Source organism: Cucurbita moschata, unplaced genomic scaffold (assembly GCF_002738365.1).
Source record: "Cucurbita moschata cultivar Rifu unplaced genomic scaffold, Cmos_1.0 Cmo_Scf00002, whole genome shotgun sequence".
Classification (NCBI taxonomy): domain Eukaryota; kingdom Viridiplantae; phylum Streptophyta; class Magnoliopsida; order Cucurbitales; family Cucurbitaceae; genus Cucurbita; species Cucurbita moschata.
Window position 1 is genome coordinate 2667300 of NW_019268518.1, and position 23146 is coordinate 2690445.

Here is a 23146-nt window from a genome sequence, read left to right on the forward strand (position 1 = left end):
TTGTTAAAAAAAAAAAAAAAAAAAAAAAAAGAAAATGAAACGGAAGAAGAAAGAAAAGAAAGGAAATTGAGGAGAGAGAGTGAGGTAAGACTTAGTTGAGAAGGGTTGTGATATACTAGTACTTTTGTTACTATCTTAAATATATTTAGTGGGTGGATTTTGTCATTTTATTTTTCCAAGGCTCAAACTACCATTTTTATGTCACAGGAGCATCATGGGGCTTCCTCATTCTGCTTTATGCATATGTGCAAGCATCTCGAGTAATGGTTGTTGGAGTACTATATCCATTTCTGCGGTATTTTGGATATGGATTGGATTGGAAAGAAGCCACAATACTGACTTGGTCAGGTCTGCGTGGAGCTGTTGCTCTGGCACTTTCACTGTCAGTGAAGGCAAGCTTTTCAAATCAATGCTAATACTGCATCTTCATTACATGTTTATAAACTGATCATCTTCTCACCTAAGTAATCATCAATATGTTTTCCCAATTGCTAGCACTTCAATTTTGTTGGTGACAACTAAAATATTTCACAAATCACTAGGATTGAAAAACTAAAAATTCAAGTTCTTGGAATTTTTAACTCGATAGAAAACAAAAGAAAAGGTGTGAAAGTAACCAATAGATCAAATGAATCTCTTCACAGACAATTTGCATCTATGTAAATTGTTGAAGTATGAGTAACAATTGAATGAAAATTCGTATAATTCAAGATAAAGTGTAAAGGATATGGCAGAAGTTACATTTCAACCTTTGCAAGTTAACATTTTGATACTATCAAGTTGATATCTTGTTGACATAATATGATCAGACGTAGTCAAATCTAATAGTTTTAGCTTCTGAGCTAGCAGTAGTTATCGTAGTACAAGATCAATAAATGCTTATTTTTATTTTTTTTACTTGTTCAAATATTATCAGTACACACTGGAATTCGTTAATTAACTTAGATTTAAGCTTACCCACGTGTTGAGGATAAAATAAGGATAAAGTTCATTCTAACTTAAGATTTTAAGCTTCAGGGATTAGTGGTAATTGAACATTCATCTAATGCCCCCTTGGCCAACGGATCTTCTGGTCTTCTGGATGTTTGTTCTACGTACTTGTGTGACAACTCAGAAAGCTGGGATGTAAATGGAAGACCTTTCGTTTATGACTATAGTCCTATGCTCGAAGATATTATTAGCAATATTCTTATGTACCTTCTAACTTGTAAACTCTTGTTATTTCAGCGATCAAGTGACCAGTCATTGTACATCAGTTCAGAAACTGGAACTCTGGTTAGTAGTTGGAGCTTTTAATGTTTACACCTGACTTTATATTAATATTGGAAGAAAAATTGGGGATTAAAGATAGGCACTTTTCTCCGTCACAGTTTGTTTTTTTCACGGGTGGAATCGTATTCATGACACTTATTGTAAATGGTTCGACCACACAATTCATTTTACATCTTCTACATATGGACAAGCTCTCCGTGGCTAAGGTAAAACTCTGTTTGATCTTTTAAGTGCAACTTTTGAATTTCTCCCCCCCTCATTGATGGAGTCCTTTGGTTTATATCTTCCTTCTCTCTGTCTGCTGGTTCTAATTCTATTTTGTAATGATATTTTTGCATTTCAGTTATTTATTGTTAAACATGTAGATTATTGAATCTTTGAAAAAAGGAATGCATCATCAAAGTTCTTCATTTCAGTAACCTACACGACAGATGCCTTGCAGGGATGTTTTGACAGCTTTCACTATAGCCATATAGACCGCCACCTAATTCCTCAACCATCCATTTACTTCTTTTATTCATACTTCAGTGCTATAAATCGCTGACACTCGCATAATGGAAAAATGCCGACCCACTTGTACACACTTCTGACACGCTTTTTTGCGTGTCCATCTATTATTATAAAAGCCAGGACACAAACATTTCAAAGACACGCTAATGAATTTATTTTTTATAAAAAAAAGTTCGAGTTTTAAAAGTTTAACGAGGCCATTTAAAAAAAAACAAAGCCCAATGAGTATTTAGCCCTAAAAAACAGGTTTTCAACCTTTTTCATCATCTCCAACCTCCATCATCCACCATCCCCTAGGTCTCTACTGCTGTTATCCACGAAAAAACAATTGGATATTGTTAGATGTTAGTGGTTATTTCATCTTTAATTCTTTATAATGTTTTTAATGAATTGTATGATGTTTGAAGGTTGAAATTTACATTAAAAGCATTAAATATTCATACTATGTCTAAGTATGCACACACACATTTTTTTTTTTAAACTAATGTGTCTCCAACGTGTGGTGTCCTTTTTTGAAAATTGACTTGTGGCATGTTTGTGCTTGTGTTTCTTAGCTTTAATACCCCTTGCATTTATACTTTAGATTTTTTTTTTCACTTGTGGGCTTGGAAATTGGCATGCCTAGTGTCACAAGCACACTAATTGGACTCATGAAGTGATTGTGTTACACATACTATCCTCATTGAGTGAGTGAATCAACTCTCACTTGGATTTTCTATCTTGTAGCCTCTACCCTGCTCTTGGAAATGGTTTTAGAAAAGGAGGCTAGAGGAAGTTTTGGAAAGAATTTTTGAGAAAATAGATGTTGTACGTTAGCAAGTAATAAGAGACAATAACAATGTTGATAGCATATAACCCAAGTAGGAAGATTTGACAACTAGTTGTAGCCTTCTATAATACATTATAAGGCAAAGTGTATTTGGCAGGTGTAGACATCTCAACTGGTGAGGAGTCATACGCCAAGAAAACTACAAGAAAAGTGAATAATATGTTAGAAGGAAAGATGTATAAGGTTTGGAACAAGGATGTGGCCATGTGAAACATGACCTGGATAAACATGACTATGAGATTCTTCCTCACATAATTGGTCGACGTCCCTGTCAAACTCATCAATATGTAGTGGCTGATTTTAGGTCTTCAGCAGCTCCCAACTTATCTCTGCATCGGAGAAACCCTTCCACTTTACTAGGAAGTCTTGCACATCTCTTCACGACTTGTTGGCTCGTCGTGTCCTCTGCCTACTCGTCCTCGCCTACTCGTCGTGTCCTCTCGCCTACTCGTCTTGTCCTCTCGCCTACTCGTCTTGTCCTCTCATCTAAGATCTTTTTTATTTCTTACGTGACAGTATTCTTCACCATGACTGAAGGCCTAAATTTCTCGTTGCGATCGAACAACCTAGTCTAGATGATAGAATTTCAAATTACTTACGTGGATGACAAGGTGAATCTTCATCCAAGAAAGAAGTTAAACTCTATGGTTTTACTTTCCTAAAGTAGGAGTTGTTCTGGCCTCAACTTTGAAGGTACTTGGTTGCCTATTTGGAATTCCAAGGGACGTTGCTTCAGATCAACTCACTTTTTCATACTTTAGACACCTCTAAATTGGCGCAAGCTACGTCAAGCGTTTGTTTACACTCTTTGTTGAAGTTGTAAGTTTGATGACTTTTTCCTACATAAGGATAATCACAACATGTGGCATGTGCGGCTGTCTCTCGCACAAAATCTTGAAGGGGGTTCATCCCATTGAGGAACTTTTTTAAAATGTGAAGTTGAACTGGGCTACGTCAAGCTCATATACTCTTCAAGTATGTTATTGAGGTGTTTGGTTTAACCATGAGTTTGGATATGGTAAGGGGGCAAAGATATTCAAGTTTGAGCCTAATAGGCTGAATAACTTTGTCTAGAAGGTCCTCGTGAATTAGCAATCTCTGTCACTAACAATGTTTCCTGGAGCACCCCATAACTTAACATTCTTAAAGAATAATTGAGCTGTAATTTGTGCTAAACGCATCTTTGGTGTTGGAATAAACATTGCATATTTTGAGAATTTGTCGACAATGAGGAGGACCACTTCGAACTCTCCAACCTTAGAGAAGTGGGTGATGAAATCGAGGGAGGCACTCTTCCATGACCTTGTAGGCATGGGCAAGAATTCTGGCAACTTTACAAATTTTGCTCTTTCAACTTTGTCATGTTGGCAGATGAGACAGGTCTTGATGAACTACATAACATTGTCATGGGTCATGGAGGCTTGACCAGTGACTCGTTTCAGCAGGGCATTAGTTCTTTGCTAATCCATGTGGCTTTCCCATAAAGTATTATTACATTCTTTTTAACAACAAATTTCTCAAGTTCCCAGCACGTTTGCTTTTAGTGAGTAGGAGATAATCTTCCACTATTTTCCTTCCTTAGCTAGATGATTTATGGCTTGGGTAGTAGGATCTTTCAACAAGTGTTCCTTAATGGCCTGACGAATTGTTGCATTTGATCTACTGGCCTACAAGTGGACTAACATGCACACGGTCGCATGTTCGCTGTTACAACTAAGAGCATTGGCTGCATGATTAGCCTGATCGGGCTTATCTTTGAACAAGAAATCGAACTTAACGAGATATTCTACCACCTAGTTTGCTTCAATGACAATTTTGGTTGGTTGAAAAAGTGACAGTAGGGCCGTTAATAGTCTTAACCACACACTTGGCCTTAAAGAGATATTACCTCCATGCCTTTAAACAATGAACTACTACCATCATTTCTTTCTCAAAGGTAACACACCTCTCTGCATTGTTCAAATATTGGCTTTCATATGCAATTAGATGTCCATCCTGAAGAAGGCTGTCACACAAGTATAATCCAACGCATTAGTCTCTACTTCAAAGTGTTTGGTCACATCGACAACCCAAGTGCCAATCTCTCCACCATTGCCTTTATCAACTCTTCAAAGGCAACTTGATACTTCGAAGTCCAATTTACACTGTTATTCTTCTTCAACATGTCAGTCATTGGCTCAGTCCTTTTTTTAGAATCCTCTGACGAATTGCTGATAGTAATTCGCTAATCCAAGGGATGAACATAGTTCTGTGACTGAAGGTGACACCTTCAACTCTCGTATGGTTGGACCTTACCGTCTTTCATACCAATCTTTCCATATTCAATTATATGTTTCAAGAAGCTTGTGGGTTCTTGTATGAATGAACATTTTTGTCTCCACGTATAATTGATTTGCCCTTAATTTCTCAAAGACAAGTTGCAAATGAACTTGGTGTTCTTCCACCGTTGGGTTGTAAACCACAATATTCTCCAGGTAGACTACCACAAACTTGTCTGAGGTATTCATGAAACACCATATTCATCAAAGTGCAAAAGGTAGTCAAGACATTGGTGAGGCTAAAGGGCATGACAAGAAATTCAAAAGCCACATGTGTTTGGTGACTCACATCGTCTTAGACTCATCTCCCTCCGCAATATTTTGGTAGTACCTTGATCTCAAGTGTAACTTCCAGAAGTACTTTGATCGGTGAAGTTGGTCAAACAAATTAGTTATGATGGGCCAAGGAACTTTTTGCGAATAATAAGCTTGTTCCATGCACGATAGCCATTACATAGGCACACACTCCCATAGTTCTTATTTCGAAAAAGGATTGGAGATCCATAGAGAGCCTTCCCGGTAATAATTCAATCCCACGATCAATTCTCCTATGTGGGGGTAAGTTCTTTGACAAGCTCTTAAATATAGCATCGTTATATTTCTCTTGGACATGCTGACTATTCAATGTGACTATTTTTTTCTTATCTTTATCCTCTAGAATGGGGATGCCCATAAATGTTGGTTCTTCGTGAGTGAAACTTTCTTCGACTGGAGATACAATATCATCCTTATTTTGTTTGGTTACCTAATGTTGGCATGGACAGTTGAGGGGTTGGTCCTCGTAATCACCGAACATTTAGTGAGGGGTATCAGTATAACTTTGTGTTTGAGGAGGAATTCCTTCTTCAAGACAACGTCAAAGTCATCCATCTTGACAATTACAAATCAACTTATTCACTTTAGTCCACCAATATCACTGTAGGTCTCTTTGTTATTCTCATAATGAGTAAGGATGCTGAATTGACGACTTATCCACTTACAGTTATTTTTGTCTCAACATTACAGAAACGCATATTGGATTATACAAAATATGAGATGTTGAACAAAGCATTGGATGCCTTTGGAGATCTTGGAGATGATGAGGAACTGGGACCTGCTGACTGGCCTACAGTAAAAAGACATATCACAAGTCTCAGTCATGTGGAGGGGGAACCGCTGCACCCCCACAATGCATTTGAAAGTGATCAAAACGTTGACTCAATGAATCTGAGAGACATTCGTGTGCGACTTTTGAATGGTAATGTATTTCTGTTAGTTTATTTATTTCACTATTTGCAAAATTAAAACACGATGCCATTTTCTTTATTTAACCTAGTTAACATGTTTAAGCTAGAACAAAATCTTGTCACCTTCAATTTAGTGATATCAAATCAGGTTAAAGGTTTCATTTGATGAAAACTGTGGAGTTTAAAACATTTTGAAGTTCAAATTGCTCGGAGGAAGTCGTGTATAGTATTTTGGGAAGTTTTGTAGACACTAACCATTTAGGATTTTGAGTATGTCAATTTTTCTTAATTGGTATAGAAGGTACAAGATTCAATTCAGAGTCATACTTTTGGACTTTTGTTTTGGTATAAGTACACTGTTCATGGATCAAACTAATTACTTCAAAGGATGCAGACTGAACAGCTTATTTAATAAGAAATGGAAGAAGGTGGCCAAATTTACCTTAAAATATGGAGTTGTTAAACAAAAATTTTGGCTTACAAATAAAAGAATTACAAGATAAGTACAACAATAAATGAAAGATAAATGTATCAAAATAAAATAAGAATCTATATATGATAGAACACGTTAAGTGTCACCATGTATAAGCCAATGATATAAAGATGGGCTTGATTCTCAGCCTTATGTGTGAAGGCTAAGGTTGGAGCCGAATGGGCTAAATTCTAACAGCTGCAGAAGTATTAAAAGTTTACCATGTATAAGCCAATGATATAAACTTGATGGGGCTAAATGACTGAACCCTTACTATTCAAAGCTCATTCTCAGCCCTTTTGTTGGGTTTTAACTTGTAAGTTGTTGGTCCCTTTCTTTGTAAACATTTGCCCATTGGTCTCCTTGTTCTTGTGTGCAGAAACATCCTCTTCCGTCTTTTATGGTGCTTGTACTCGACTTGATATTAATGAATACAATATTTTATGCAAGTTTTCAAGCTTAACAGCTGTCAAAGGGCACAAGTTGATGTTGAAGAAAAAAAACCTTGATTTAAGGAATTTTCGTGTAATCCCATTAAATAAAAGAAGTAGTTAATCTTATCTATATTGTTACATATTAACTAGAGATTTATTTAGATTTATCTTATCTTGTTACTGTATCTATGATTTATTTTATCATTTGTGTACTATAAAAGACAAATGTACCTCTCTTAGTGAAGCCTTTATAGCCACCGATCATCCATTGTGTATTACCGTAAGTCCAATCGAGTATCACAACAACCACAACTTCCTGCTTTCAACAACTTTCAAACCATCGCCATTGCTTCCGAACCTTAAGCAACCACTGCAAGTCCAATCACCGTTGCTTTCAATTTTTTGGTTTTTACAGTAGCATCTATCACCGCAAGTTCGCGAGCCCCCCACTACTAGTCCTCAAGTCACAAATCGCAAGTCCCCGGCTAGTCCATACATCACAAGTCACAAGTTCGTGAGCCTAGCATTACCGCTATTTCCATATTATAATCCATTCCATCAGCCTACTACTACAATAGTCCCACTACCTCCATATTAATTCATTCCATCATCCCACTACCTCAATAGTCCCACTAGCTTCTATTGGTATCCCACTTGTTTTTCAAATTCAATAACTTTGATATACCGCTATTCCACAAACCCACAATTCCCACTATACCATCACTTTCCAAAATCCAAACCCGTTTAAGGAAGGATTTTTTCGTCATGACTTTGTTTTAGACTCAATTTCTCTCCAAACTAAGACCCACTAGTTCATCACGTCAGAAGAATAAAAAATCTCAGAGGAAGTTCTTATAGCCGAAAAGAAGGGTGACCTTCAACCCATCTGATTATCATACTGACTCAACGGAAAAAGCTTTCTCAAAGGGTCTCACATCATGCGGACTTACCTTAAAGGAAAGGGAAAACTCCGACACCTCATTGGACTAGGACCAACAAATACAGGTCCTAAATTTACTACATGGGACAAGGAAGACTACATGATAATGTCATGACTTTGGTGTAGGAGATACTCAAACTTATGGGATAGATTACCAAGAAGCAATGCCCTAGTTGCAAAGATGAACATCGTAAAAATATTGTTATCCTATCTGCCAACTTAAATTGGTAGCTCACACAGTATGATGTGAAGAATGTATTTCTTCTTGGCGATCTAGATGAAGAAATCTACATGGATATTCCTCCCGTATTTGAGAGCACAAAAGGTAAAGTATGCAAATTCGGAAAGACCTTGTATGGACTAAAACAATCATCAAGGGCATGTTTGGAAGATTCACAAAGGTAATGAAAGACTTTGGGTATAAGCAAAGTCAAGAAGATCACACTTTCTTTATCAAGCACTCAGAAACAAGGGGAGTTACAGTGCTTCTAGTGTACGTAGATGAATGAAGAAGAAAAAAGTGAACTCAAAAGGAGATTGATGAAAGAATTTGAGATCAAGTCACTTGGAAAACTAAAGTACTTTCTAAGTATTATAGAATACTCAGCTCAGGGCATTTTCATATCAAAACAAAAGTATGTGATTGATTTATTAATGGAAATAGGAAAAAACATATGTAAACCTGCACCAACGCCAATGGATCCACATCAAAAATTGGGTGAGTCAAAGGAACAACCTGCAGTGGACGAAGAAATGTACCAAAGGCTAGTGGGAAAGCTAAATATATCTAGCTCACACTTGACCAGACATAACATACTTGACAAGTGTAATTAGTCAATTCATGCATTATCCGTAGGAGCCTCACCTTCATGCAGCATATAGAGTGTTACGTTATCGGAAAGGAACTTCAGGAAAAGGAATTTTGTTCAAACATAACAATTCCCTTGCATTGGAAGTTTACACTGATGTTGATTATGTTGATGTTGATTATGCTGGGTCAATAGTAGATAGTAGATTTATTATGAGGTCTTGTACCTTTCTTGGAGGTAATTTGGTAACATGGAGGAGTAAGAAAAATTTGGTGGCTAAATCATTGAACTCTTGTGATTGAAGATAATTCTTGATGACTTACAAATTAAGGAAGAAGGTTCGATAAAGTTATACTGCGACAACAAATCAGCCATCAATACTGGACATAGTCCTATCCAGCATGATAGGACAAAACATATTAAAATTGATCGACATTTTATCAAAGAGAAATTATAGGAGGGAATAGTATGCATTAGTGATGTGCCCTCTCAACTTCAAGTTAGCAGATTTACTAACAAAAGAACTTCAAAACTCAACGTTTCGTGACTTGGTATTCTAGCTAGGAATGGATGATGTCTACTCCTCAGCTTGAGGGGGAGTGTTGAAGAAAAAATCTTGATTCAAGGAATATTTATGTAATGCCATTAAATAAGGAAAGTAGTTAATCTTATCTATATTGTTACCCAATAACTAGAGATCTATTTAGATTTATCTTATCTTTTTACTAGAGATTTATTTAGATTTATCTTATTTTGTTACTTAGTATCTAAGATTTATTTTATCATTTGTGTACTATAAAAGACAAATGTACCTCTCTCAAATAAAATAAGAAAAACAATAAGCTAATTTAGACGTGCAACAATTGATATACTTGACTCAAGGATTTAAATATCAATCGAAATGACGAGCTCTTCATTTTCTTGAAATCATTGAAGTAATTTGATTATTTATTTTCTCAATGTTGGTTAAATATAGATGTGTTTATTTCCTTTTATCTTTTTCTAGTTATTGGTTTTCACTTTTTGTTGATAAATTAGTTTTATTGAACTAAACTAATAAATGGGTGACCTATATCAAGTAGAAGTTTAATTATCTATGTGCCATATTTTTTTTTTTGAATCTTCTGTGCTTTAGACTTAATTCGATGTGAATCTGATGTCAGATCTCAATTAAATAAAACAATCATTTATCATTAGGTGTTCAAGCTGCTTACTGGGGGATGCTTGACGAGGGAAGGATAACACAAACTACTGCAAATATCTTGATGCAATCTGTGGATGAAGCCCTTGACCTGGTTGCAAACGAGCCTTTATGTGATTGGAAAGATTTAAAAGCTAATGTACATTTTCCAAATTATTACAGGTTCCTTCAGACAAGCATTTTCCCTCAGAAGTTGGTTACATACTTCACTGTGGAAAGATTGGAATCTGGATGTTATATTTGTGCTGCATTTCTCCGTGCACACAGAATTGCAAGACAACAGCTTCATGAGTTTATAGGTAACTAGCTAGCTTCCATTGCGATGTTAGGATTCTTTATTTAGGTTTTCCTTTCCCTACTTTCCCTTGGCTATCTTGTATATTAAACTACAGAATTTATTTAAGAATGATATATTTCTTCAATTAGTTGCAAAAGAATTCGATTCGTGAACCTTGTATGTGGCCAGAAGTTCCTTTCCTCATTTTATCAGTAGTTAGCCCATCTATTTAGATATATCTTGCCAGCGGAGGATGAAGGTTTCCAAAATTTGAAGTGAAAATTTCCAAGTTCTATGGTGGAAACTTTTTCGAAGATGGTCTTTGTTTGATGAATGACCAGTCCCATGTGCATCTCCTTCTACTCTGTTTTGTGCATTCTCTATTTGCTCAAAAATCTATTTTCCAGTTGGTTATCTTATGTTGCAAAGTTGACATTTCAGTACCCAATGGTTCATCATATGATAGGTTCAGGAAAGAAACAATATTTTCTTATTCTTTACTTTCCTTGGTAATTGTCTAAACTTGGTTGTGTAACACTCCACCAAATAATTTTTACTTTTTCAAATTTTAAAATATTTTACATCTTTCTATTGGACAACTAATCAAAATTTTCGTGCCCCTAAATATTTTTCCTAGTCAAAACTTACTTTCCTAGGTTTGAATTATTCTGCATCTCATTTTGAGTAGAATGCCAGTCACTTTTGATGAAGTTTTTCATGAATCTAGTTCCACAAGTGGAGCTGGGTGAAATTTTCATTCTTCTGCCTGTACCTTATCACCAAAATCACGTTCTTCTATACTGAAGTTGGTTTCTTACTAGGAGCTACTTGATGAGCTCTGAATCTAGATCTTCATTTTAATTTCTTGACATTTGAAATGATGGCTTTTTATGATCATATTATTATTTTACTCCTCTTTGGAGTTGAATTTCCTTGCTTTGCTCCGACTGTTCTTATAGTTTTTTTTCCTCTCTTTTCCAGGCTTCTCTCATGTGTAATTTCTCTATGTTTTGTTCTTTCTCACTCCTTTTTGGAGTTTATATTTTTTCTTCAGCATTGCTGCATTAATCTCTTTTCATTTCTTAAGTTTCGTTTCTTGTTAAAAAAATGATTATGTATTAGTATACATCAAGCAAGCATGATGTACAAACATATATTTTTATGATATTTCAGGTGATAGCGATATTGCTTCTACTGTTATTAATGAAAGTGAGGCTGAAGGTGAAGAAGCACGAAAATTTCTGGAAGATGTTCGTGAGACATTTCCTCAGGTTTGTAAGTTTAGTAATGGATGCTTCATGGGCAAGTTTTGGTCAGTTGTGGTAGGTCGTCATTGTCATAGAGAAATTTCTCTTTATGTTTGTCAGCCAACTTTGATAGACGCTATGCTTTATTATTTATGATTATGTGGGTATTAAATCAGGTTTCAAAAAAGTTCCATTGTTTTTCGTATTTGTTGTTAGACTTTTAATTTATTTTACTCAACTCATAGGCTTAGCCAACATTCGTTCTCTCTCATAAGACTTAAAGAGAGAAATCAGATACCAGGATAGGTAAAGGATAGACACTTCATTAGATTGCCCGCTGTATGGATATACTCCTAGGGCTTTGAGTTGAGATTAAGGTGGTGCTGTAGGAGGATATTCTATTTTGAGCACTCGGTATTGCCAACTGGACCACTTGAACATTCTCCCGTATGTGTGATTTCAGCTGCCCCACTGTGATGTAACAATCAAGCCGCCTTTCATGCTACTTTTAATCCTCTATATCTTGAGTGAACTAAAATAGTTGATTATCATTCTGTACGTCAGAATGTTACTTCCGTTACAAATCTATTTATGGAGCACAAGTCAATTACTTTTGTTTACCAAGTTGGACATGATAATCATATTTTGTTCATGTTGATGGGGAGTGCTGGACATGCATATTATTGTATATATCGTGTTTATAAAAATAATGGTCCATTTCGGCTATCTTTGGTTGGAACACGTGTATCATTTGTTGTTTTATTTTGGAGGGCCATCCTTTCAGAAAAGAAAAAAGGAAAAAAAAAAAAAAATTCTACGGTTTCATATATGTAAGCTTCTTTTTGGCTGTACTGACTAGAAAGGAATGACTATTTAACAACAAAGGATCTCTTAACTTAACCTTGGAATTACACAAATATTCCTTAAATCAAGGTCATTCCTTCAACACTCCTCAAACTGAGGAATAGATAACATCTATTCCCAATTTGGATACTTATTCATGAAACATTGAGTTGTGAAGTCCTTGTGTTAGTATGTCTGCTAGTTGAAGTTGTGAGGACACATAACTAAAGGATACAATCTCATTCTCTAGTTTCTCCTTGATAAAATGTCGATCAATTTCAATATGCTTTGTCCTATTATGCTAGATAGAATTATGTGAAACATTGAGAGGTAATTTGTTGCTATAGTACAACTTTATCGGACCTTCTCCCTTAATCTGTTGGTCGTCAAGGATTATCTTCAACCATAAGAATTCACATAGCCATTCTGTAATAGCTCAAAATTCTAATCCAACAAATGTTCTAGCCACTACATTTTGGTTTTTACTCCTACCAAATTACCTCCAAGAAAATTATAATACCTTGTAGTAGATCTTATGTCTACTACTGTTACAGCATAGTTAGTGTCGATGTAAGCTTCCGATTCAAGAAAATTGTTCTGTTTGAATAAAATTCTTTTTTCTGCGGTTCCTTTTAGATAGCATAACACTCTATCTATTGCCTGAAGGTGAGGCTTCCGTGGATCATGCATGAATTGGCTAATTACACTTACTGAGTATGTTATGTCTGACTGAGTGTGAGTTAGATTTGCGGACGGAATAAAATTTGGTCATGATGACAGTAGCTATAAAGGCTCCAAATAAAACTTAATCATGGAGATTGGTTGACAACTATGAAGGCTTTACCGATTGAGTTAGAGTTTGATTCTAAAAAAAAAAAATCTTAATAGAAAAGTTCTAATTCCATGTCGCAAATATAAACTGGAGCAATTTATTTACTTTAGAGAGGTATATGGGCCTTTTATATGGCTGACTAAAAATTCTAGACACTCTACTTGGGATTTGTGCACAAATGTAGGATTTAGCCAAATATTCCTTAAATTGATCATTCCTTCAACACTTTAACTCAATGTAAGCGTTTCTTGCTCTTTTCTAACTACATATTAAATGAACTTTTAGCTAACTGGAAGTTTTATTTTATTTTATTTGTAATCTGTTAACTTTGGCAGATCTTCCGCCTTTTTCTACAATTTATGAAATTAGTGAAATATTGTTAAATTGTTTCCTATCGGGGGAACTAGAATAAAAATCCATCAGTTATATTGTCTTTTATTGTAATTATAAAACATATTACTTTAGGGCTCTCGTATGTGCATAATTTATGACTCTAATGGACAACAGCTACTTGCTGGTGGGTGTCACCCTTTATGCAAACTCCATTTGGTTTATGCTCTACAAATCCTTCTTTCTCACTATCCCCTTGAATTAGTAACACTAAGAGCCATCAGTTATGTTCTACAATCTGGCCTCATCATCACCTTGAATTAGTAGCACTAACAGCCACCAGTTATGCTCTACAAATCGTTCTTCTCACAATCGCCTTGGATTAGCAACACTAACAGCCACCAGTTATGAAAACTCTTTTTTTCTTTTTATACAAGTCGCCCTTGGGATTGATGTTATAGTAGTATGAATAGCAGGAATGAACCGATGCTCATTAAATTTTTTCATTTATCTGAATATTCTTTTTCAGTTCCTATCTTTCTTTCTACACAACATCCAGACCTTTCCATTTCATGTTTCTAGGGTTGGTTCGTCTAGGAAGGGGCTTAATAATGTGTTTATTTCTTTCTACCCCTTTTTTGTAGGTTATTCATGATATGTTATGCTCACCAAGTTGCTATAACATGCTTACTTGGAAACTTCTTTTCAGGTTTTGCGTGTTGTTAAAACCAGACAAGTAACATACTCAGTGCTCAACCATTTACTTGAATATGTCCAAAATCTAGAGAAGGTTGGCCTACTAGAAGAGAAAGAGATGTTACATCTTCATGGTGCTGTCCAGGTTTTCCTGATCTTTCTCTCACTCGTTTGCAATTGCAGCTACTGATCTTTGTTTATAAAGTGCTGCTTCATTTACTGCAGACTGACTTGAAAAGGCTTCTAAGAAATCCACCTCTGGTAAAGGTTCCAAAAATGCGCAACTTAATGAGTGTCCATCCATTTCTTGGGGCACTTCCTCCTTTAGTACGTGAACCACTTGAACTTTCAACAAAAGAAGTTATGAAACTACGTGGTGTGACACTTTACAAGGAAGGTTCAAAGCCTAGTGGTGTTTGGCTTATATCCAACGGAGTGGTCAAGGTAAGAGGATTTTTTTTGTTTTTTTTTATCCTGTCATGTTTATTACATTCTGAATTCGGGCATACGAGTTTTACGCACTCTTTTGATTCATTTTGATTCTATTTCCTTCCAGTGGGAAAGTAGGAGCATGAGAAACAGGTTCTCCCTGCACCCCACATTTACTCATGGATGTACTTTGGGCCTATATGAATTGCTTACTGAGAAGCCATGCTTGTGTGACATGATAGCAGATTCTGTTGTTTTCTCTTTTTTTATTGAACACGACAAGTTTCTTTCGGTACTTAGATCAGATCCTTCAATTGAAGACTTCTTGTGGCAGGTATTACTATTAACCTCAGAACTTTGTTATTTCTAGTACTGTTATAAATCCGGACTGCATAAAAAGAGAACGAAAGTTAAGATAGTGAGAAATGAAGACTTGCATTATTCTTCTGAGTTGAAGGATTTGAGACCCCATTGATGTGTTTGAGTCTTTGATTAGTTATTTATAATTTCCAGCTACGTTATGTTTGTTACAACCTGCGCTATTTTTCTTAGTTTTATAAGGTTGTGAGGTAAGAAACCTACCACAGGGGTTCCTCCCAAACCAACAAAGAAGCGGAACCACGACCTGCCCTCTCACCAAGATCAATGACTCAACACTTGCTGTCAGTTGAAACTGCAGGGGATAATATTCAGAGAATATTGTGAGATTCATCGAACGGTTGGTACAATCTCGCAGCAAATGGAATTTCTCAGGTCAATTCAAGGACAGCTTACATCTCATGAAAAACAGATCGCTGCATCTAAATCTCCATCAACATCAAAAATTCTCCAAGATTGGCAGATTAATCTTGAAGAAACCATGAGAAAGTTACTACACAAAGAAAGAACCATCAAGACCTAGTTTTTTCAAGGAAGGAAGAAGATGAAAGCGATGGGGAAGAAAGGAAAAAACGGCCACAAAACAGGAGAAACAAATGACTAGAAGGAAGATAGATTTACCAACTTTTACTAGGAAAATGGGCATCGAAACCTTTCTTCATTGGGTAAAATGTGTGGAAAGTTTTTTTTTTTCTTCCCCAAATATACAAACACTCTAGCAAAGAAAAAGGTTCAGCTTGTTGAGCTTAAGCTAAAAGGAGGTTCCTGGGCATGGTGGGAACAATTGGAGATCAATCGACAAAGCTGTGGAAAACAACCTATCAAAACTTGGAAAAGAATGATTGATGAAAGGTCGGTTTCTGTTAGTGAAAGACTGAGCTATTGAAAGGTTGATGAGAAGATTAGTTTCTGTTAGTGAAAGACTGAGTTATTGAATGGTTGATGAGAAGATTGAATTATGAAGAGCAAGAATGCTTCATATATATACAAGAGAATATAAAAAAGATATTTAGAAAATCTACCTAAAAATTTGCAGAAAATCTGGTAACAAACCAGTAAACAAATCAAAACAAAATCTAATCAAATCAAAAACTAAATCTAACTCTTAACTAAATCTAACTCTTAATGGAGATTTAATTAGACAGCATCTAAACAAATACATGATCTTTAACACTCCTCCTTGTTTAGATGCTGTAAACTTCAAGCTTTTTTCTGAACACCCATCTTGTTCCAATTATCTTTCTGTTTAGAGGTCGATCAACCAACTCCCAGATTTTATTTCCAATTATCTTTCTGTTTAGAGGTCGATCAACTAACTCCCAGATTTTGTTTTTCTCGATCACTGAAAGCTCCTCCTCTAATAGGTGCATCATCAATCAAAGCATCTTGTCGTTCATCTTCAGACTCTTCTAGTCGTTTATCTTCAGACTCTTCTAACATGCTACCAAAGATTAAATTGTTTGGTGCATTAGAAATCTGATTCACCTTCGTCAGTTCTTCCCAATTCCATTGTTCATTTCCAGCAAAATGAACATCTCGGCTCACAATAACACGACTAGTGTGTGGTTGAAAAACTTTATAAGCTTTGGATATTGTGCTATACCCAACAAAGATGCCAGCTTCTGTCTTTTTGCCAAGCTTATCACACTTGACGTGTGGAATGTAAGTGAAGCAAAGACACCCAAATACTCTAAGGAACTTTAAAGAAGGTTTATAACCATACCAAACTTCAAATGGTGTCAGGTCCTTCACAGCTTTTGTTGAAATTCGATTTTGCAAGCACACAATAATGATTGCTGCTTTTCCCCAAAAACGTTTTGGAAGATCCTTCTCATGAAGCATGCATCTCGTCATCTTCATTATGAATCTATTCCTCATTTCACTAACGTCATTCTGTTAAGGAGTGTATGGTGCTGTCAATTGATGTTCAATTCCAGCCTCTTCACAAAACCTGTTAAAAGTTTCTGAAGTGTACTCTTTGCCATAATTTGATCTTATAGTCTGAATCAAGCATGCACTTTCATTCTCAACTCTGGCTTTGAATTTCTGAAATACACCCGCAACTTCTGACTTTTGCTTTAGCGAGATGATCCAACACATTCTTGTTAGATCATCAATAAAAACAGTGTAATAAAGATTACCATTTAAGGATGGTGTTCGCTGAGGACCACAAAGATCAGTATGAACCAGTTACAACTTTTTCAAGCCTCTCCATGCCTGTTTAGAAAAGGGTTGCCTATGTTGCTTCCCAAAATTACAAGTACGGCAAGGAAGCATGTCCTCATCAATGTCAGTGAGTTCTTCTACCAGCTTCTTTGATTGCAACTGAAGCAAACCTCGATGATGAAAGTGTCTAAGTCTTTTGTGCCAAATCTCAGTGGCACTAACTCTGGATATAAAGGCCGTCAGATTTAGAGCAAAGCTTTTTCCTTCCATTTTGACATTGAACAAGTCTTTGCCACTAGCATCTTTGATCAAGTACTGCTTATTCTCAAACAACACTTTATAGCCTTTATCAAGTAACTGACCAACGCTTAACAGATTTTGATCAATTTTAGGTACAAATAAAACATCTGGAATAAATTTTGTACCTTCATAGCTTGTTATAGCTACGGTGCCTTTTCCCTTGACTTCCAAGTGTTCACCATTGTCAATCCTCACTCTCTTGACTTCTGTGTTTGTCATATGTCATGTGATTTGTGCACCCACTGTCAATCAACCAGCTCTCGCTTGATTCTTTGCCTGAGGAAGAAGTGACCATAAACAATTGATCTTCTTCTTCATCTTGATCAACTGCCTGTGCATCTACTTCTTTCCCTTGATCTTTGGTTTTGCAGATCACAGCTTCATGTCCAAGTTGATTGCATTTGAAGGATCCGATTTTGGTTTCTAGAAGATGCAGATGGAAGATTATTTGTACCAGAAAAATCTTCACGAACCCTTGTCTGGTTAGAAGCCGGATACCATGACCATTAGCAGTGGAAGCTCAAGGATCGACGGACTTTAGGGTTGATCCAATTGACGTTGTTAAAAAAACGTGGCGTTCAACATCATCAAGGAAAAGTCAATGACGTATCTGTTAAAGGCATTGTCAAATATGTACTAAAAATCATCGATTATGAACAAGGTGTATTTGACGTGGAGATTGTTCAATCTACAAATGTTTGAAAGTGGATTTGTTGTAGATCATATAAATGAATTCAATATGATTGTAAAGTCAAATGAGTTCGGTGGTAATTAATTTTGAAGATGAAATTAAAGTATTGATTTTGATGTCATCTTTACCCGAGTCTGTCTTTGGATACTGTTGTTGCGATCAGCAGTTCCCGAGATCTAAGAAACTGAAGTTCAATAAAATTCGAGATGCAGTTCTGAGTGAAAGTATTTGCAAACGAGAAATTTGAGATTCATCTGGTAGTACTCTCAGTTTGGACCAAAGGGGAAGAAGTAAATGGAAGGGCCCAAACAAACATGGCCAATCAAAATCAAAGAACGGGAAAAATCTCCGAATAGACCAACATGTTGGAATAATGGAGAAAAAGGACACTTTCGGACAGGTTGTACAAGACCAAAGAGGAAGCAAAATCACAAATCGGAGGATGATAATGATTCTATAAGTTCAATAGAAGACATTAGGGATATTCTAATCCTCAGTGTGGACAGCCTGGTTGAATTATGGATTTTGGATTCAGGTGCATTTTTTCATTCGTCTCCAAACAAGGTACTGTTCGAAATTTCAAATCTAAAAATTTTGAGAAGGCGTATCTTGCCGACAACAAAGCTTTAGAGATTGATTGGAAAGGGGGATGTATGCATAAAAACTCCCGTTGAAAATAAATGGACATTAAAGGATTCAGATATATTCCTGGTCTAAAAAAAAATCTGATTTCTATTAGTTAGTTGGATATCACAAGTTATGCAGCCGAGTTTGGGAAGAGTTCATGGAAGATTGTGAAGGGTGTTATGATGGTACCATTTCACTTGCAGGTTAGTGGAAGAAGATGATATGTGTTTTAGTGGAAGAAAATGATATGTGTTTGGAGAAGATAGAGGGTGCAAAAAAATCCAGCAGACATGTTGACAAAATGTGTTGATGTTGGAAAATTTTTGTGCAAAACCTTAATTGGTCTGGTGCAGTGAATATATTGATGGTGAGATGAATCGTTTGAGAATAAAATTTTTTGTAGATTGGATCAATTTCCAAGTGGAAGAATTGTTAAAGTCATGTAATTTGGCTTATTTATAGTTTACTCGATGATTATGTATAGTAAAACTATATATGGTAAAAGACATAATAGTAAATGGCTATATATGGTAGATAGTTATACATAGTAAACTGAACCATATATATATTCCCGTAGTCCGTACATCGAAAATATAATTTTCTGCTTTTTCTGTATTCTCTGGTACTTAACATACTTGAAGTCATCCAATAAACTTTAAGCCAATATTTCTCCTTGCATTTTCTCTCTCCTATTCTTTATATTCATCTAAATCGAGTGTTTGAGTTGTTGGGTAGGGAGAATGGGATGGAGAAAAAGATTTTGATGTTACCTATGCATATTACCATTCCGAACTGCAAGTGTTTTATTGTAAAAGTGGAAAAAGTAGGGAGAAGTCACCAAAAGTACCTACTGAAGTACATAATTCTTTTTTTTTTTTAATCAAGTTTCTGATGTAACGAACATGCCCTCTGAATTGCCACCTCTTGAAACATGCAGCACAATACTGACTTTATCCTTGGATCCACAATACCAAATCTTCCTCATTGTAAAATGGGTCCAAAGGAATATGTGTATTGATAGTCAAGCTATCAACAAAGTTTCTGTCAAATATCGATTTCCAATCCTTTGGATAAATGATCTTTTAGATCAAGCGGAAGGTGTCAAGGTATTTCTAAAATTTATTTGAGAAGTAATATCATCAGATTAGGAATCAGCCGGGAGATGAATGAAAGATAGCATTCAGGACAAATGATGGACTTTTTGAATGGCTTGTTATGTCCTTCGGACTCCGAAACACGCCAAGCACATTTATGAGGCTAATGATTCAGATCTTTTATAACATATTGATATATAGAAAGAACCATGATGAACATTTGGTACATTTACATTATGCTAATAGCCTATACATTAACTCCAAAAAATGTCTTTTATGGTCAATGAAATATCTTTCTTAGAATTTTTTATGGGAGCTTTTGGAGTTAAGGTGAATCCTAATAAAATTCAGTCCATGATAGAATGGCCTACACCCACCACCGTTAAACATGTTCAATCATTCTTGGGACTCTCCACTTTTTTAGGGAATTTATACACCATTCAGCACCATTAATAGTCTGCCTTAGGAAAGGACAATTTCAGTAGGAGATGCATGAGATAATTACTTTGCTAACCTAAAATTCAAACTTAGTCACAACCCTGTTTTAGCCCTCCCAGCTTTCACACTACCATTCGAGGTGGCAGTAGATGCTTTGAGAATTGGAATAAGAGTGGTTTTGTCATAAAAAACAATCATCCAATTGAATATTTGGTGAAAATCTTAGTCCATCTCCCCAAAATTGGATTACGTATGAACAAGAGTTATATGCTTTGGTTAGATCTCTTAAAGAATGGGAACGTTACCTTCTCTTTAAAGAACTTATCCTTTTTACTGATCATTTTTATCTTAAGTTCATTCAATCTCAGAAAGCTATAAGCAGGATGCATGCTCGATGGATTACATTCCATCAGTGATTTGTTTTTGTGATAAAACATAACAGTGGATATCCAAGTACACACTCGGTAACAATTCTTCAAGGGGAAGTGATTGCATTTGAACACTTACCGGATTTTGATGGGCATGATACTGATTTTCATATAATTTGTTATAACTTTTCTAACAATATTGCTTCCGATGACTTTCATATTATTGATGGCTATCTCTTTAAAGGGGATAAACTTTGTATTTCGCACACTTCTCTTTGCGAGGATTTGATCCAAGATTTACATTTGGGAGGATTGTCTGGACATTTTGGGAGAGACAAAACCTGGACCTTGTCTCCACATGTTTCTTTCGGCCACTACTCCGCAAGGATGTACATAACTTTGTCGGCGATGTTTCATTTGCCAAACGAACAAAGGAATTTCTACTAGTATTGGACTATATACATCTCTACCAACAACTATATCCATTTGGGAAGACCGAGCTACCCATGGGTTTTGTGCTTGGTCTCAAACATACTCAACGAGGATTTGATTATGTCCTAGTGGTGATCAATCCGTGTAGTAAAATGAGCCATTTTTTTAGCTTGTAAGAAAACTAATGATGCCGTATACATTGCTAACCTATTTTTTCGTGAAGTTGTTCGTCTACATAGCATCCCTACATCCATTGTTTCCAATCTAGATGTCAAGTTCTCAAGCCATGTTTGGTAAACCCTTTGGCGAAAGTTTGACACCATTTTAAAGTACAGGATTACTAGTCGTCCTCAAATGAATGGTCAAATGGAGGTTACTAATAGAACCTTGGGGAACCGAATTCAATGCCTTCACAAAGATCATCCAAAAGAATGGGACATGTCCATGCCCAAGCTAAATTTTCATTAACAATATGAAGAACAAGTCCTTAGGGAAGCGTCCCTTTGAAGTCGTCTACACTAAATTACTGAGATTAACCGTGGATCTTTCTAATATTTCTTCTTCTATTGATGTTAGCTTGGAGGTTGAACTTATGGCTGAAAGAATCGCAAAGCTCCACAAGGAAGTTCGAGAGAGCATTGAGAAATCTGTGTACAGGAAAGTTGTTGATAAACATTGTCAGGCATCAAATTTTGAAATTTGAGTCCTCGTTATGATTCACTTGCAAAAACCTCGCTCCCCCACAGGGACATATAACAAACTCAAGAACCATAAATTGGGTCCTTTTGAAGTCTTACAACGATATGGAACAAATGCCTACAAGATAGATATTCCACAACATTTACACATCAACCCTACCTTTCCGATCTTCATCCTTATTATGCCCCGGATAGTGTCCAATTGGCATCTTAACTCGAGATGATTTAATTTTAGAGAGGATGAAATATGATGTGTGTTGTGTCTTTGATTAGATATTTGTAATGTTCAGTTATGTTATGATTGATTGGATCTGTGTTATTTTCATTTAGTTTATAATGTTGTTAAAGTTTGTTAGAATTAGCTGTCAGATTTTCGTTCTTAAAATAGGACCAAAGGCTGTATCATTTCGGTCATCACTTTAAATAAATTGTCTCTACAAGAGTTGGTTTACACTATTCATCCATTTGATTACCCTGTTATTTAGATCTAACAGAAGCTTGAAGCCATTATGTCTAAGGGGCATATATGTTTCTCATACTTATTAAGTTATCATGTATCAGTAGAATTGTCAATGCTTATTTTGTCGAGGTTGCTTGCAGGAATGTTCCATTGTTCTTGCCAAACTTTTGCTTCCACAAGTATTTGAGAGAATAGAAATGAGAGATCTGAGAGTTCTTGTTGTTGAAGGGTCAGTAATGACTATGTATATACAAGGAGAAACAATAGAAATTCCACGCCATTCTATTGGCTTTCTATTGGAAGGATTTGTCAAAAGTCCTGGCATCCAGGAGGAACTGATAGCATCACCCGCTGTGTTGTTCTCTTCGCATGGGAACCAGAGCTTCCACAGTATGGAAAACTCAGGTAACCAAACTATACTTATATGCTGTTGGAATGACGTGAACTGTATTGCTAAGTTCTTGTTTTGGAAATATAATAATAGAGCTGATAGAAGTAGTTAAATTATAACAATTTTTATGCGCACTAAGGCTGACGGTGTCTTTTTTTATTATTTATTTTTATTTATTATTTTTTATTTATTTTATTTTTTTTGAGTTCAACGTGTGCATTTGGGATTCGAACCTCTAACCCTTTGGTTGAGGGTATATTCTTCTAATTTATTGTGCTATGCCTAGGTTAACAAATGATGATAAGTGTATTTGAGAACTGTATTCTTCATATAACCATAATGAAATGATATAAACTACTGACAATTCTTATGCTTTACTTTCGATTCTTGTGTCAACTTACAACTTTCACTACTGTTATTTATACTTCATTCTCAAAA

At 35.8% G+C, this 23146-nt stretch overlaps 1 protein-coding gene across 3 annotated transcripts in view; it reads left to right on the top strand.

Moving 5' to 3' along the window:
* The window catches only part of LOC111457781 (sodium/hydrogen exchanger 8), a 41670-nt gene that overhangs the window by 13817 nt on the left and 4707 nt on the right, over window positions 1-23146 (top strand). For all 3 annotated transcript variants that reach the window (XM_023100181.1, XM_023100195.1, XM_023100188.1), the window contains 10 exons: window positions 208-392; window positions 1228-1275; window positions 1371-1478; window positions 5935-6166; window positions 10008-10310; window positions 11462-11559; window positions 14250-14381; window positions 14462-14680; window positions 14793-14999; window positions 22458-22722. In XM_023100181.1, coding sequence (XP_022955949.1) covers window positions 208-392; window positions 1228-1275; window positions 1371-1478; window positions 5935-6166; window positions 10008-10310; window positions 11462-11559; window positions 14250-14381; window positions 14462-14680; window positions 14793-14999; window positions 22458-22722 — 1797 coding nt within the window. The remainder of the gene's footprint in view (window positions 1-207; window positions 393-1227; window positions 1276-1370; window positions 1479-5934; window positions 6167-10007; window positions 10311-11461; window positions 11560-14249; window positions 14382-14461; window positions 14681-14792; window positions 15000-22457; window positions 22723-23146) is intronic.